Source organism: Tauraco erythrolophus, chromosome 5 (genome assembly GCF_009769465.1).
Source record: "Tauraco erythrolophus isolate bTauEry1 chromosome 5, bTauEry1.pri, whole genome shotgun sequence".
NCBI classification, from domain to species: Eukaryota; Metazoa; Chordata; class Aves; order Musophagiformes; family Musophagidae; genus Tauraco; species Tauraco erythrolophus.
Genome location: NC_141469.1, coordinates 79976075 through 79993229, shown reverse-complemented (window position 1 = coordinate 79993229; position 17155 = coordinate 79976075). Strand labels below are relative to the sequence as shown.

At 38.6% G+C, this 17155-nt stretch overlaps 1 protein-coding gene across 2 annotated transcripts in view; it reads right to left on the bottom strand.

Annotated features, from left to right (window-relative positions):
* Positions 1 to 8042: 8042 nt before the first annotated feature.
* Positions 8043 to 17155, bottom strand: part of TBCK (TBC1 domain containing kinase) — a 107518-nt gene continuing 98405 nt past the window's right edge. For both annotated transcript variants that reach the window (XM_086611873.1, XM_086611874.1), the window contains exon 26: positions 8043 to 8636. In XM_086611873.1, the coding sequence (XP_086467999.1) occupies positions 8526 to 8636 (111 nt within the window). In that variant the 3' untranslated portion in view covers positions 8043 to 8525. The remainder of the gene's footprint in view (positions 8637 to 17155) is intronic.

Below are 17155 nucleotides of genomic sequence, written 5' to 3'. Positions count from 1 at the left end.
AACGAGCAGTGAGCAAGAGGCAGGAGTCTGAAGCACAGCCCTAGGTGTCAGTTATTCTGCCTTGTCAGGAAACAGTAATTAGAGAAGAACTCCCTGCTGCCTTCAACTCTCTCCTGCATCCTCACTGGTTCTCATCCATCATCATGAAGACTTCTCTCAGTGATTCATTAGGAGAGGGCTGCCTTTCCAAGGGGGGCACTGAGAGGAATTTTCCACTTCTCCCTCCCTCTCCCTTTGAACGCAGCAATCTCATTTCATTACAAGCCCAGGATCCTAATGTCAGTGGCTCCAGGCATCTGCTAATAAGGAACAAGGAGTTTCCAGGAACAGCTGACACAATGAGTGCATTAAAAAACTCTTCTGAGAAAGAAAATCCATGACGTTTCTGATAGAGAAGGTGAGTAAAAGGAAAGGGCATGTGAAAAGTTGAATGAAATCCTGGAGGGAGGGAAGGAGAGAGGGCCTGTAAAGTACACAGTAGAACCACTGTCAGGCAGGATGAAAGCAAAGAAGCATGGGCAAATACTGGTTTACCTGCAGGACATGAAGAAGAAATGCAGGGCAAATACGTATTTGCACATATAGTACCAACAGGCACAAAGCATTTCAAAAGGAGTGAGAATATTCAGAAGAACTGAGCTCAAGATATATTGTGACAGCACTGGGTTCTAACTGCCCCTTTTGCTGGTTTCTCCTTTAAAAGTAATTGCAAAATTTCTCTCTGCATGACACGGCACGAGGACTTAGCTATTTCAGAAAAGCACTCAGATTCACGTGTATGTGCATGCATTACATGTCTATACAATTAGTGAAAAGGATGTATTTTCGTTATTCCAATTCCTTTGAGCTATTCTAGCTAGGTTCAGAGGATCTTCCCAGAAGAGCTGGAAGTTTTTAACAGCCTTGTCAGTTTAGAGACAGCTGTTTGCTAATCGTATTGTTACATTTATACATATATTTTATACATATATAGCATATAGTTATATGCTAAACTAAACTCTCCATGTTCATTCTTCCAGGTACATATTGTAAATGGGGCATCTTTCTAGACCTGGGGTAGAAGTGTCCCAGTTGCTGAAAAGCTGCCTCAGAGAGCTCTGAACCAGTTCTACACTGAGGACATCTAATACTCAAGAGAGCCACTAAGTTCCTCTCTTGAGAACATCAACCTACATCCAATGTCAACTATTTCTTTGAGGCTGGAGAAACAATATTGATTGAAAAAACAGCGTTACTTGAAACAAAGATTTAAAATCAGAGATATCAACTCATTCAAGTTTTGAAGGGTTTGAGAAAATTTGCATTTAGAGTAGGAACTGAACTGAGGCAAATCAAATTAATTGACATAATGGCAAGAGAATTAACCCTTTTGTGGAAGCTGAATGTTGCGTGCTCACTAAAAGTATGTTTCTAAACCTCCAGGTTTGTACAATACTTTTAAAGTAATAATTATAATTACACAGCAGAAGATAGACAGTGCTACTCTTGTGCTCACTGGTGCCAGAACTACACACTCTCACAAGAAGATAAAGTTCTCTTTATGGATGTGATGGAAAAAAAAGTACAGCACTGACTTGTTTTGAGTCAGCTTGCTGTGAGAGTGCCAAGTGAGAAAAGATTAAGGCTAAAATCCTGTCTTTCAACAGCTGTTAGAACATGTCAGGAATACCCAGAGGATGCATGTATCCAATTTGTGTAAGAACACTGACAGTCTGAAACTATGGAAGACTGAGTAATAGCAGGATATCGTACGCTAATTTATCTAAAACGATGACTACTAGTAAAGGCTAAATATCACATGATTGACTCCATGACATTTAGTTCCAAAATTCTGGTCTAGATTTATCTCTGTTAATACAAATGATTTGTTCCTCATTGAGTCCTTTTAATTGAGATCTGAAGTGGAGAAAAGGTGGATGGGATAGGAAGAGAGAGATCCATCCAAAAAGCTTGACACTTCCTAGCTTGTGGTATTTTAGTGGCATACAAACATGTCAGTGAGATTAGACCCCCCTGCTAGCCCTTCATGCAGGCCTCAGTGCCTATATTGCCTTGTTGAGGAGATGCGAGAAAACTGTAAAATATGTGAATTACAAGAGCGCATGCACTGGAGTCTCTCTACCTTTACGTGCAATATCACTACCACAGGTTGATCTGAACATGGATTTACATTATGGTTAAACTCTTATGAGGAAAAAGCTTTACAAGAAATACATACAAATTGGTTCAGTGGTAATAATACTCTACTGATGCTACTTTTTAGACCAGATTCTCTAAAGTCTGAGTAACACTGGTTTATTAAATGCTGCTATAATAAGATAGCCAATATTGAACCAGACTGAGATATTGAATTATATTCAACCGCATGCTTACAGTAGTATGAGATGAACTTGTCAACCTAAATTAATGGAATACAGAATCTGTTGTCATAGAACACAAACTGTTGTCCAACAGGTATTTTGGTGTTACTATTTAAAAACCACCACCAGCACCAAACTTCAAGCTTCACGGTTACTTGAAAGACAAATGAAACACTATTTCCAAAACAGAATGCAGTTTCTGGCACTAGCTCCCTACTGAGGCTGGAAATCTAAAAGATGGCATTATAGCCTGGGATTCAAGGAAAAAGTGGTCTGTAGTTTTGCTAGTCAAATATACAAATCTCATGTTAGCTCAGCCAGCATAGATCAAGTTTCACTACTTGCCCTGGAAAGTAACACTCTTCTGGGAGAATAATAATTCTTTCACTCAGTCTTTGCAAGATGGGCCCAGAAGAAGGAATTAAAAATAGCAAGATAAGACTGATGGCAGTAGTTAAGTTTCTAACATAACGTTGGAGAGGCCAGTCTGACTCATCAGCAAAGAAAAGATAACTGGAAATGAGAGATTAAAAGGCCACGCTCATTCCCACACAATTCCCAGACCTCCTAGTAACTCAATCTGAACACTGGGAATGCTAAATAAAGATATAGCTAGTTTTCATATTAGCTAAAGAAGCTTGATAAACTACCAAAACTGCAAATGCAAATTCAGTCTCCAGAAGGGATATTCCTGACACCATCTAGGCCCTGCAAATAGGAACAGCAAGTATGTCTCAGGCCACAAAACTAACAGGCTCTCACAGTACCTCTCTGAATAATGATGAGTGATGCAGCTGCTGAAGAGCTCATGTGATTTGGGGTTTTTTGTTTTGTGGAGTTGTCTGCGATGCAGCTCTGAAGTCCAGACACTGATATCTAGAAGGTCACAGGAATAACATTGCACCACCGTATTATGTCTACACAGACTATGCCTACACAAAGGCATAGAAGGATGGCAACAAATTGAAGTGCAGTGGTCTTGTCAGTTAGTCCAATAATAGTTTAAAGCCTGGAAAAACAAACAAGGAAAGGATGGTATTGAAATTTAAAACCCTTACCCACTCTGACGAATTATTTAGCCCTTCATACTTCTACAGATTATTCATATCAGAAAAATAAATCATCAAAGTAAAAGAGCACATACCTGTCTCTGCCAAGCTGCTCTGGTTACTGTTTCTACTTCAGAAGTATCAGACAGTCTACCAAATACCCTAGACTACCAGTGAGGAGAACATAAATCTAAAGAGAAAACTCATTCTGAATTTAAAAAAAAAAAAAACAACAAACAAACCAGAAGCACCTGAAGTGAACCAGATTAATGAAAGCTAAAGTGAAGTAAGACTGCAACTTCCCTCCTTTCACTCTCTAAGGTGAGTTGTTCCAGCCCTGAACTGGGAAGGTATCATGGTCGCAGATGACCTAGACTTAGAGAAACCAGGATGACAAAGGGAGACAAGATGGGCCCAGGAAGGGAGGTTCCTAGGATAAGGACAAGTAGTCTTACTCTGTGCTCCAAAAAGTGGATCAAATAGGACAAGTATCTACTTGTAAAAAAAACAGCCAAGAAAACGATGCAAAACATAATAAAAATCTCAAAGAACTGTCTGGTCTAAAGAAGGACACTCTAGTTTGACAGGAAATGTTTCATAGTCTGCAACGATCAATAGGTGTGAGACCGCCAACAGAAGGTTTAGCACCTTTGCTCTGTTCTCCTTAGATGCCCACGTGGGCATCTGTGGGGAATCTGGCTGTCCTGCCAGGAAGCTATAGGCACAGGTGGCCAGGGCACATTCAGGTTTTTTTTTAAAATGGTAGGAAAAAACAGACTGGGAGAGGCTGCATTTTCCAGACCAAACAGTGGGAAATGTTTAGTTGGGACATTTTTCTGCTAGTAGTAGACAGCTAGCACAGAAGATGAAGATTTTTTTTTTTCTCCTATTAGATCTTTATGGTATTCAGTCGCAGTCTTAAACAGAGAATGACCATGGTACAGCTGGACAAACCATGGTGCTAGAAACACACACATTTGGAAAATCCGGCCTCCAGAAATCTTTCAAGAGCTCTATGAAAACTGACAACGGCTTGCTCCACCACAGCAGCGCCAAAATAGGTGGGGTAACAGAGCAAATACAGTTAGATGCTCTTAAACTGGGCTAGCACTGCAAAACTGGATAAAATCATCTAACGAGAAATTACCACAAAATGCAAGAATTTTCCTTGCCTATGGGAAAAGAGACCAGAAGCTAACCTTGTGACCAAGCGCTTGTCCTACATAACTGAATTAAAATAAATAGGTATAGTGTGCATTTTAACAGCACAGTTTCAAAAACGCTGACTAAATTAGTAAGTGCAGGTACATCAGTAACTTGCAACCATATCCAGCTGTTAGCTACAGAGCTTTCCAGGTAGTTCTATTTCCATAAAAAAAAAAAAATCAATACTGTTTAGCAGTTCTTGACATTTGCTGCTTTTAGACACATCCTCTCTCACTCTCTCCCGGAAACAAATGTAAATATTACTTTATAATGTAAACTTTTACTCAATGGCAGTTTTAAGTCCTCTGTCAAAAATATATCCATACACAAATGGAATACATGGGCTTTGAATCTTACTCAGCTAAACCAAAAGCAAAGACTGAACTGCATTACAGCTGAAATCTATAGATGTTCAACATTTAAATACTAAAACCAGTTGTATTAGTCAAAAAGGAATTGATGAACCTGTAAACATCAGATATTTTTCACTCAAAGATAAATTGACTTCTCTAAGAACCAAAACGTCTATAGGAGATACAGAATACTTCCTACTTCAGGAATGAGTGGCTGGGTACACATTAAATCCTGTTCTCTCAAAGGCATTCTATTCTTTGTGCTTATAGTTCTTTTCTGATTACCTGTATAAAAGAGAAGGAAATATCAAGCTGGGATTAAATATATAACATCACCTGAACTGCTGTATTGGGTATGGCCCAATATCCACTTACAAAGGGCAAATACTTGAAAAGGGAGCGCAAGAAACAGGGTGAAGTTTTTCTTTGATGTATTCTCCCAGCCTCTCTTAACAACGAATCTGAAAAGTCCCGAGTTGAATACTGTTTCTCAACCATTGTGGCTAATAGTCAGGGACAGAGCTCTTCCACAAAGCTGTCTAATCCTTCTTCATGGGTATTTTCATAAACCGTTGGCCTCTTCTGGTGACAAATTCCACATCTTAAAGACGTACTTTTGGCAAAAGGTGGCATGTTCTATTTTGGTTGCCTCTTTTTCCAGATGGAAGAGTTTCAACCAACATAACTGACAATAGTCTTACTCTGACTCTGTTTCGTATCCATTCTACTATTGTGTATCCTTTTTTGTACTATGAAACATTTGTGCTGTGTTCAAAACGTACCCTATGGGTTAATTCTCTGATGGCGTATCTTGTTTTGTTCATTTCCTTCCTTACAATCACCAATATCCTGCATGGCTTTCTGGCTGCTGTGATGCATTTGCAATGATGTCTTCTCTGTCAATGAATTCACCGCTGAATATGGCTAAAACTGTTCTCCAGGGCCCCATGTGTACCCTTTCACAGTCAGTCTCTGACACAGAGTATCACAAGGTCTTTCTCATTCTCCATGCAGCCAGACAAAACTTTGGTCACGGTGGATGATTTTGTAGCATCAGGAAACTCATTATTAACCTCACTGCTCCTCTCCATTTCCAGGTCATTTTTAAAGTCAGCTGAGCACCATGGGCCTCACCAGAGATTGTTGTAGAAACCCTCTGCTAACAGAGGAACCTGATGATCTATCTCTGCGTTTCATTTCTGACCCCTCACCAGGTCACTCTACCAGGCATCCTGGATTTTTAAAGTCAAAAACTTCCTGAAAGCTTCAGTATATTATGCTGACCTTAGACCAAAGAAAGCCCATCTATGTCTCAGCATGTTGTAATTCCACAGGTGGGTTGTTTGGTTTGGGTTTTTTTTTTAGACAAATAACAGCTGAGATAGAGGGAGCTAAAAGGTGCCTTTCCTACCCCATATTCTTTTCACCCATCATACTTTTCCAATAGTGTTCTCAAAACCACAGCTCGGGCAAAAGTAAACTTCCGTGGAAACAGCACACAGTGCTAGAGACGAGCTTCTGAAGATTCAGGATAAAATCTTCTGGTCATTGCACAGGCGAGAACAAAGCCTTCCTCTTTCAATGGCTTCCACAAGGTCTCATCGTCCATAGTTTCAGTTCAAAAAAACTTCTCAAAACAACAAAAAATCAAAACCCACCACCACCACAAAAAAAAGAGACAAAAAAGTGATCATTTTGCCTGTGATTTGTATTCACAGCCTTCTCACTGTGCTTCTCACCCTTTCTCCTCTCACAACTCAGTTTTGTGACAGAACTAAAATGAAATTAAATTCGCTGCTGCAACTTTCTATTTGCCAAACTACAAACTATTTATGATATAAAATCCTCAACTAAGGTGTGTAACAACCACATCCAGAGCAAATAAAATCTGTGTTACCCTAACAGTGAGACTGTATTGTGCAAATTGCCATGTCCCAGATGATGCTCTAATAAAGAACATGGTGTCAAATTCGCAGGTGAACAGATCTTTGGTATAATTCTGTTCATTTTACAAAATACATTTTAATCCCCGCACTTCAGTGATTATTAAGCCTCACGTCACACCAGGTTTCTAATCTTTAAAAATACAGAAAGAGAAATCTAAAAGTTTCTTTTCTTCTAAAATAAATTCTTCCAATTCCCATTTAATTTCAGACCCATACTGTCAGTCTTACATTACCACAACTGGTTTCTCTGGATTAAAGGAACTATTTTCAAGTAGCATTCTTGAAGGCAGATTCTTTTATTTTCCAAGTCTTTTTCTCCCCCATGTTACTTTTAGAGTAATGGACCTGACATGCTAGGAAAGCTAACCTGGGCTTTTGAGGGGAAGAAATTAGAGTGGGTGTTTTTTTTTTTTAACAACTCCTGAAAGTTGGTACTTGTCTGAATCAAATTTATTTTTAGCTTCTTAGCAAGAGAGATGCCAATTCCTGTTTCTGTTGGTGCTTTCAATACTTTTGCCTTCTTACTGCAAAAGCAATTTCCACATCTCTGGTGCACAGTCACCTTATGCCCTTTGTGGAAGCCTGCTTTCACTCATCTACAGCACTCGCATCCAGTTTAGTTTAGAAACGGGTTTGCTGTCTCAATCTGTCAGTTTTAAAATTCATGTTTAAGAAAGAGGACTTCAAAAAAACGCCTGACACCACTAGCTGAAAGAATAGAGAATCAAAGAAAACTCAGTACCTCCAATTCATACAAATATGATTATTCTAGAATGTTTTCATATGAAAATTAAAATTGCATTGTTTCTTTCTAAGGCACGAGCTTCTAAAATGGAAAAGCACTATTATTTGTGGAATAACTGATCTATAGTCATAAGACACAGTATTGTCAAAAGCCTACCTTTCTGGTAAATGTAATTGTTTCAGAATTTGTTGTGTTTGCTGTGTTTACAGTAATTGAATGTTAAATTCTCCACGGAGGAGCAGGCCTTCTCCACTTCTGCAGGATATGATACGGTACAGATTGACTCAGCAGCAGCTCTTACAGTGATTTCCAATCTGGGACACATCTTTATTTCCAATCCAGATGAAAAAAATGCTTTCTCAAAAAGAAAGCAGGTCACAAGATACAGCAATTACTCTTTAAAATATTAGAGAACACACTTTTTCACAGGATACACACAGGGTACAGTTTCAGCTTGTTACTTTCAATATTCACAGTAAAATACTTTTGAAAAGTAATCTATTTAAGTGCAGCCTACAGCCATGAAGTGCCAGTTTATTTTGTTCTGCAGAAATATTTGTAAGGTACCAAATGTCAGCTGAGTTACTCTTCCATTCAGACTTGCTCAGCCAGTTGTGCACTACATCAGTGCTGAAAGTGGTTTCTTGGAAAGCTTGAGGCTTCACAGTTTCCATCTGTTCCAACTGAAGCTCTATACCACAGCATAAATGCAAAGCTCCTGTGTGCTAGATCTGCAGGATAAGACACTGATCATCAAGATAGCTTGTACAGTAAAGATGCCATAATGCCCTTTGGGTTCAGGATATCCGTGTTGTATGGTTAAGATCTCCCTATTCAGATAGATTGTCCTGAATGTTTATAGTCACTCAAATTTGTGGAGAAGGAACAGTGAGGAGACCAGTTGGCTTGATCTTGTTGATTCCTCCATCTAGGATGCAGACCCTTGGGTACTTGTTTTTCACTAGATGAGCTGCAAACTGAAACAAACGTATCATTAGCACACTGCATATTATAGTCCTTAAACTGAAATAACTTTGTGTTAAGCAAGGAAAGTTCAACGAAAGAAAAAAGTACTGGATCCTAGAAGTTCTTTTGTTGCAGCAACTAGTCCAACACAGGAATCCAGGCCTGTGTGTTGAAACAGCTGGGATGAATTTGGTGGTCATGAAACTGTCACACTGATAACCCTGAACTTTATTTATCTCTGCTTAGGCAGGATTTTACCTCATTCAAACAGGATTATTTAATGTCAGAGTAATCACCGGAACTCCTCTCAAAGCATGAAATGACAGATATTTTTCTCTGCATTAATCTAACTCACAGCTGTTTTCTGCAGTTTCCCAGGTGGAAAGGCATCACAGTTTGATGGTACAGTCATCAGTCATTTACTTACCTGCTCAACTTGTCCGACATGACTTGATTTCACAGATATCAGATATGAATTTGGGGTCTGGCAGCTGCACTCTCTCCTGCCTGCCCCCAATCTGCCCATAGGCAGATTACATACTGCAAGCACACCCCCCGCCTCAGTCCTTGAAAGCCTCTCTCCCCAATTAACTAATTCCATAAACCAAACACAGGAGTTGTCAGTTTCCGTGTAGCAACTTTTCATGATGAAGAAACAATATTTTGTGTATCAAAATAATAACAATGATGATTTTAAAAAAATCAAAATAACAGAAATGATGTATAAAAATCCAAAACCAAAGGAGCAATATTTTGTGTATCACATGTCAAACTTGTCTTTTAAATACTGATTGCAATACATTAAAAAGCAAGGTATGAAAATGGATTAGTCCGAGAGAAACTACAATAGTTTTACCTTGTTGCCAGTAACTGTGAAAAAGACTGCTCTACCATCCCAATCTTTGAGATTCTTGCTTTGACTTGATTGACAAATTAGTACCATTTGTAAAATCGAATGCTTCCAAATGGGCTATGTAAAACATCCCTAATTACCTTTTTGATCCTTTAAAATGATTTGTGATACTATTGCAGAACCCAGGGCAAGCATGATGTCTGAGTAACTAACTTTGCACAAACAACTAAATTGCAAACTCAAGAACAGCAGTAGGCACCCCATCCAAACTTAGTACATGAGATTTCTTTTTACATTTATATTCCTTCTAATTACCTTTCATAGCATTACAGATACTAAGGCAGAACAAGATGTACTACACAATTACCTGATCAAGTACAAGTCCTGAAATAATCTCTTTAACACACAAGTTCATAGTAGCAAAGTTTTAAACTTTCATAGCCAGAACTTTTGCTTCACACTGAAGGTATTTTATATATGCAAGGAATTAATTTCTGTCCTCTTACGTGTCAAACACAGCTACTGCATTCCTTTCTCTGTATTTCAGGACGGACTTAACCAGAGAGTGAGCAACTAGTACATGCTCTGTAACCACCGAGGACTTGTCAAGGCAGAATGAGAGCTCACAGTGGATCAGTCAGGAGATTTAGGCTGTCATGTTTGTTTCAGGTACTTGCCTAAGGAAGACCAAAAGTAAGTTTAATCATCTCTTCCCCCATTAGTTTCGGTCAGTCAGGGCAGGATTCAAAGGATCAAATGAAAAAATCCCCACAATTGAACAATCAAAACAGCTAATAGTAAAGTTAGACCATATGTGGATGTCAGTTTTCATGAAAAAAAAACCAAATGCCATGCTTTTAGAGAGGCTCTCTGATGCAGAGGTGTTGTAATATGCACAGAGATATCACTAAGAGTCCAACTACCTCTCACTGTAATCACAGTCCATAAAGATGTGATGTATAGTGAAACAGAGACAAAGATATTCCTCTTTGTCAAAAATAGCACTCAGCTGTGCATACCATGAGGTACAAAAATAGTATGTATTTCTAGTGAAATACTCCTACCAGACATCTCTACTTCATATGTACATATCTGTCACCTCACAGTGCTCTCCACCTGTGACTAATGGATGGTGCCCTGTCTTGGACACCAGTGCTGCTCACAGTTGGCAGAAATGAAAAATGGCAACAAGTGTTCCGACTGACAGGAACCAGCACATTATTCGCTGAGTACAATGTGTCAGCAGAGAGGTTCTGCTCTCTGTCTGCTGATAATTTTACACTTCAGATAATAAACTGTAAACTCTGCTCCAATTGTTTGAACACTGTAACCATAGTAACTACCATTCCATGTAATCTGAAAAGAAAACATGCAAACAAATGCTTCATATTTAGAGTTTGAGCATTAATGCCTACGTCCCACCATATTTTAGAATTGCTTTAGTAAGCAAGGTATGGCTGGAAATAGATTTTCTTCACTGCATATGACAAGAGGTTCGTTTATAACCTTATGGTGAGGAATCTCTTGGTTCTTGCAGGGCCTCTGTGAAGCAAGCCCTGCAGAATCTGTGGATGTTAGCAAATGACAGGCACAAAGCACAAGAGCATGACAAGATGATATACCACAAGTCAAACTGCCTTTTTTTCCAGAACTGTCTGCAGTTGTCTACACAGCTTCAATAAGAAAGGCTGCAAATACAGCTCAAAATATTGCATCTGGACATCCAGCCCGGGAAAGTCCAGCGAGAAGGGAATTGGTACCTCACTAATGTGGGAATTAGCTGCAAGTCAGGGGTGTAGAGGAATATACATGGCCATAAGCTGAGAGCTGCCATAAACCTCCAAATATCAGCCTACAAGAGCTTTGCACACACACCTGTCCCCATGCTGCAAAGAAGAGTGTCAAGGTTTAACTCACAGGATAATAAGATTTGATCCAATTAGAGACATTCCTAGTTTTGCCTTCTGCCTTCCCTCACTGTGTCACTGAAAGTAGAACTTTTGGTAAAGAGTAGATTTAGAAGTAGTCATCTTAGTAGCACTGCAGTCTTCCTAATTAATTGACTTTTTATAGTTCTGTTCACCAGTACATGTTTGTGCCTTCCTCTCCCAGATAGACGAGTCTGTCACAGACAAGAATGGGAACTTATTCATCACGTTTCTGAAATGTTCCAACACCAGCTGGTATCTTTTCCTGCCAAAACATACTGTATGAAGCCAGTATTTTCAAAACACATGAAAGTGTTATTCTTCTGGCCTGTGCACTGATAAAGGGGCATGAGAGAAAGGACTATTTGAAATAGCTACATAGACTTCCTCCCCAATGTGACCTTCATTTATCAGTAACTTAAATCCAAGAAATCAAGAAAGATTAAAAAAATCAATACTTCCTAAAAAGTTGAAAAAAAATCAATGATCCAAAAAGAACAAAATGTCACGCATCAAAAAAAGCCCAAGGTTCTCTTCTGAATTAATGCCACAGACTTTCTACAGCAGAAACTGCCACCTTGGACTTCACACATGGACTCCACTTCCTTTATAAAAGCCATCAAAAAGTGTCAACTAGAAGTTTAATAACAGGCACCTGAATACGTAATTTATAGTCCACTAAATAATCTAATTTACAGAGGTGTTCTTAAGATAGAAGATAACATGGTGAGGAGATAAGCAAATGGGTTACATGATCCTTAGTAACCTGTAAACCACCTACATTTTAAAGAGAGTTATTGAAACATATAAAGGTAGTGCACGATTAAATTTCCATTATACAGCTTGACTTTAAATAGAAATGAACCTCTGTAATTTATAAGGCGATTGTACTCTCTCGACTTTATCAAATCCTTGTGTTGACATTTCTTCTGAAACAGATCTGTTCCCCCTTAGCACCAATGGATCACAGCCCTCTCTAATGCTTCTGTTTTCATTAGACAACAACAATACTTGGGGTAAAGGGAGTTATGCTTATCTGGTAGAGGATTAAAGGGATGCTACAAGAGTTTAAGCATTTTCCCTTCTGCCTCAGGTGGACTTTCCTCAAAATGTACTTCCCAAGAAAGTTCAGTTACTGTGGTTTTACTTGCTGCATCAAGCTTTTAAATTGAACTTCCTTTTGCTACTTTCACAGCAAATATTATATATGAAAGGATGAATATGTGAGCAACTTGTTTAGTGACTGCTACGTGATGGCTTTGGTAAAGTCTTTGGAAACAGTTTCTCTATTGAGCAATGTATCAATCAATTCCACATAAAACACCCTTCCTGGTGAGTATAACTGAGCCAGAAAATTGTAATTTGCATTTGAAAGCAGTTAGCTAAGACTCTCTCATGCAGATACAAGAAGACAGGCTTTCAAAGACAGACAAGATCACAGCAAATTTGTATTAAAATTTGGGCAAATATTAAACATTTTACCCTATATTGGTGCTGCTCTCAATATAAACAGCATAACAGGACTGCTCCTTTAAGGACAATCAAGAATCTTAATAATCTGCACACTGGAGCATTTATCAAAATGTTTCTACTACCCTGTCCCAAGCAGTAATATTACAGCTTTCAAGTGTGCTGAATGTATTACACCAAGCACATCACATTTTCAGACTGTCTGCAGCAAAGAGTTTAATAACACAACACAGCTTGAGCAGCATCATTCCCAGCACCCTTGGGGATAGCCATCAGGGTTGCTATGTACACATTATTCACTTTCACAGACGTTCTTGTGACAGGTTGTAATTAAACAGCAAGTTGGGAGGGAAGGAGGAGTAACATACTGTACCAGAACACCAAAAAAGACTGCTGTGACAAATGTTACCAGGGTATAAATGTTAATATTGCACTCGAAGAGTCAGAAGAGAGATACTTTGGAAGCTGGAGGAACAATATTAACCAAATTTTGTAGTACTCATCATTGCAATGTTCAAGGCCAGGTTGGACGAGGCTTTGGGCAACCTGGTGTAGTGGAGGATTTCCCTGCCCATGGCAGGGGGGTTGGAACTAGATGATCTTTGAGGTCCCTTCCAACCCTAACCATTCTAGGATTCTATGATTCTTGTTAATTTTTCATATGTAAACACACACTACACAAACCTCTCAGGGACTGCAGTCTATTTTGCTGTATGATTTCAGTCAGAGTTCACCACTCTGAACGCACACCATAGCCCAGGTGATTAGTCCAGAGCTTTTTAAAACATCACTTTCCATATGTCACACGCAGACCCAGCACACAAGATTATTTTTAGTCTGCTACTTCTGATATTAAAGGGTTCCAGATAAATGAAATGGCCCTTTAACATGAAGGGAAAGATAGGCACCTAAAGCCTCCATATCAACGAAACAGTGCCTAGTTAATGGTTACAGTAGTAGCATAAACTAAACAGAAGTACAAAACACAAGAAGTGAAACTTTGTGCAAACACATACTATGAAAAAAATAAAGTGAAAAAGAGCAAAAAAAGGAAGAAAGGAAATAGAGAGGGGAGAGTGAGAAAAAAAGAAGCACTTACTGCTATAACAAGATCAAGGAAAAATTCTCCATGCACAGACCTGGCCAAAAAGGAGCACCTTCCATTCCATCAGTTCAAAAATACAGCAGTAACTTAAAGGAGTCATATGCAAAGATTTGAAAATAAGCCTACACAAGCAGGTATTTAAGAGCTGGTTTTAGAATATATTTTACTGAGAATGAAAGTAAGAGTAAACACTCAAATTTTTCCAAGTAATAACTTTTTAACACCTGCATTTTTAATTTTCCACTTAGAAATGATATATTAAAAAAAAACAAACAACCCAGCTGACAGCAAGCACTTGAAAATTAAAACTCCATTTAGTTGTTGTAATACAGCTAATTTATATTGACCAAAATATATCCAGTGCACCCAATACAGCTGAAGGGATCGTAAAATTAAAATGCAGAAAGCAAACCTATTCTATTTTTGATTCAACACAAAATAAAAAAAGCTGTTAGTGAACAGAAATATGTATTTTTAAAAAAATGTGTAACGGTTGGCTTGAATACGTAAAAGAAAGCACGAGTCTTTCTGAAAGATTCTAACCCCCTCCAAGTCTAATAATTGTCCTAGATGTTGAAAAAAACATTCAAAGAAATACTTGGTAGTGGAAAATCTTTCTTTGTGATTTGCAATACTTTTTACTAATGCTACCCAGCTGGAATCTTTTTTTTTCTTAACCACAGACAGCTGATTAGGAAGTCTGTGGCAGATCTATATAGAAACTACAAGCTCTTACATACTACTAAGGGCATGCCTACACTGCCAGTTTTGTCCTGTATCTTCTTAAATTCCTGGACAAATGTCCTTGGACCTCGCACACAATGGACACATTCCCTCCTGTAGCAGTCAGTCCTCTTCAAAAGCTGATTCAGATACAGTTTAGAGAAAAGCAAAACAATGTCTGCCCCAGAGAAGCAGTATGGATATTAGAATTGCCAATTTCACCAATACCATTCTAGCTGGCAATGTCCTCACACAAGTCTCCTGGACCTATAACACTCATTTATTAGGTCATTACCATCTCTATTTCAGGTTCTCTGAACTGGAAGAGCAGGAAATATAAAACACTGTCTCACAGCTGAAAAACAGCTCTAGAAAGTGGTAATTCTGTGTTATAATGCGGTAGCCCTAAGCAATATGGATACAACCCAATCCACGCAAGCTCGTAATAGGACAAGGGTGCTCCTTCAGAGATGCAGCCCCAAAGACAGTATAACCACAGTCAAGACTGACATGTCTGAAGGAAACTCTGGAGCCTGACAGCACCACTCCAGGATTCAGATTCACTATGTCCCATCTTTCCTGTCTTTACAGATCTCCCAGATAGCTGAGAAGAGTTGAGATTCTGCTTGCCAGCACTTCCCAGAAGTCAGGCATATTTTGATAGGTAAAGCTGATGACCACTCAATCCCCCTCTCAGATGTTCCTCTCAGGAACATCCAAAGGTCTGTGTAGTAAGGCACACAGATGGGACAAACAATGTCTACATCAACCAACTAAAGTTTCCAATTACTCTGTCTGTCTCACTAAAGATTAAAGAAGAGAATCTATTTGGAGTTTTAGAAATAGCCTGCTTTCCTTGGCACCTACTTCAGAAGAGGAAAAGGAACACACATTCTGCTCCTGAGCCTCCATCTTTCATTTTCCTCTTTTCCTCTTTCATACCTAGCTGGAAAGGGGAAATATTTAGGTCATCTCTGCTGTGCCTGAGGCATTGAGTGCAAACTAACCAAAGCCACTGCCAGAGGCAGAACTACAACGGCATAACACAACTCTTGGCTGGTAGCCGAGTGTCTGTCTTGGGCCACGTGAAGAGCAATGTATGAGCAACAGCAGCTGGGCTATATTTCCATCAATGAAGGAAAACCTGTGTTACAACAATAAAAAATACTAAATAAAATCATATGGACTTTACAGAATAAAATAATGAAGATTTTACCATGTCTTCAATAGACATACCACCTGCAGGATTGTTGCTGATTAACTAAGCCTTTCAATCTCTTCAAAATAGAAGCTTCATCTCTTCCTCTACAAAGGCAACAAAGAGGCACCTGATGATTCCAGTAGGCTCTGAGTCTGAATGCAGAAGGGAGGGCGATGCCTTAACAAAACAAACATGAAAAAAAAGCCATTCTGGGAATCATAAGAAGCCCTTCCACCCCTGCAAGGGGAAAATATCTTCAGTTTTCATTCCACTTGTTCAATCACTTTTCTGCAAAGAATACTTACAAGGAAATGTAGAATTTAAAAGATGAACAGTGGTGACATCTCAAGAAGTTTATTGCCTAATTTCTATTTACTTTCACTCCAGAAGTTTCATTAGGCCCTTCTAGTTAAATCTGTCTTTAGAAACACGAATGCATCTGCCCTTTAGCATTCTATGCAAAGCCTAATCTTCAGATCACCCTATGAAGTTTCATGGGTATCCCTTTGTGTTATTAAGACAGGTTTATAACAAGAAACCAGCTTCAGCATGCAGGGACTTGCTTCTCTGGCAAGGTCTTTTTAAAAAGATTAAATTATTAAGATCTGAGGAAGATGACAAAAAAATCATACAAATTTGGTGGTAACTGGACGCTTTTATCTATGTGTCTCAGCCGTCATATAAGAAAAACTGCATCTTTGGTAGTATGCTGAGAGAAGGGAAATGTTACTTTCATATAGAAAAATCTATTTTTCTTCAGGCTAGGAATATCTTATACAGAAAGAATCTTGAACTTGACTCTCTCCCTCTCGCCTTGAAAAGGGTCAGAAAGATCTCATGGAAAATCAGGACTGCTTGTCTTTGCATGTGAGATAATTCATGTATTTTATGTATTCACTACTGTGATGCAATATGTTACTTCAGTAAGTTGTAGAAGTTGTCTAGACAATGTATTTATAGCAGCCTAACTCATCTAGATAAAAAACAATCAACCTAACAATCAGAAGTTACAATTTAGAATTTATTTCCTTGCTATAAAGACAGATGTTTTTTAAGCTTTGACTTACAGCTTATCTAACTGTCTTTTTCCAAGGCAAGAAATAAGAGTTGCTAATTATTAGACAGATTAATATGTCCTGTATACTTTGTATAACATTTAATTGGCAATAAAACACATATATTAAACCACCGGGGAAACACATATATATATTAAACAACCACACCACACAAGTAGAAGCGTGTCACTGCCA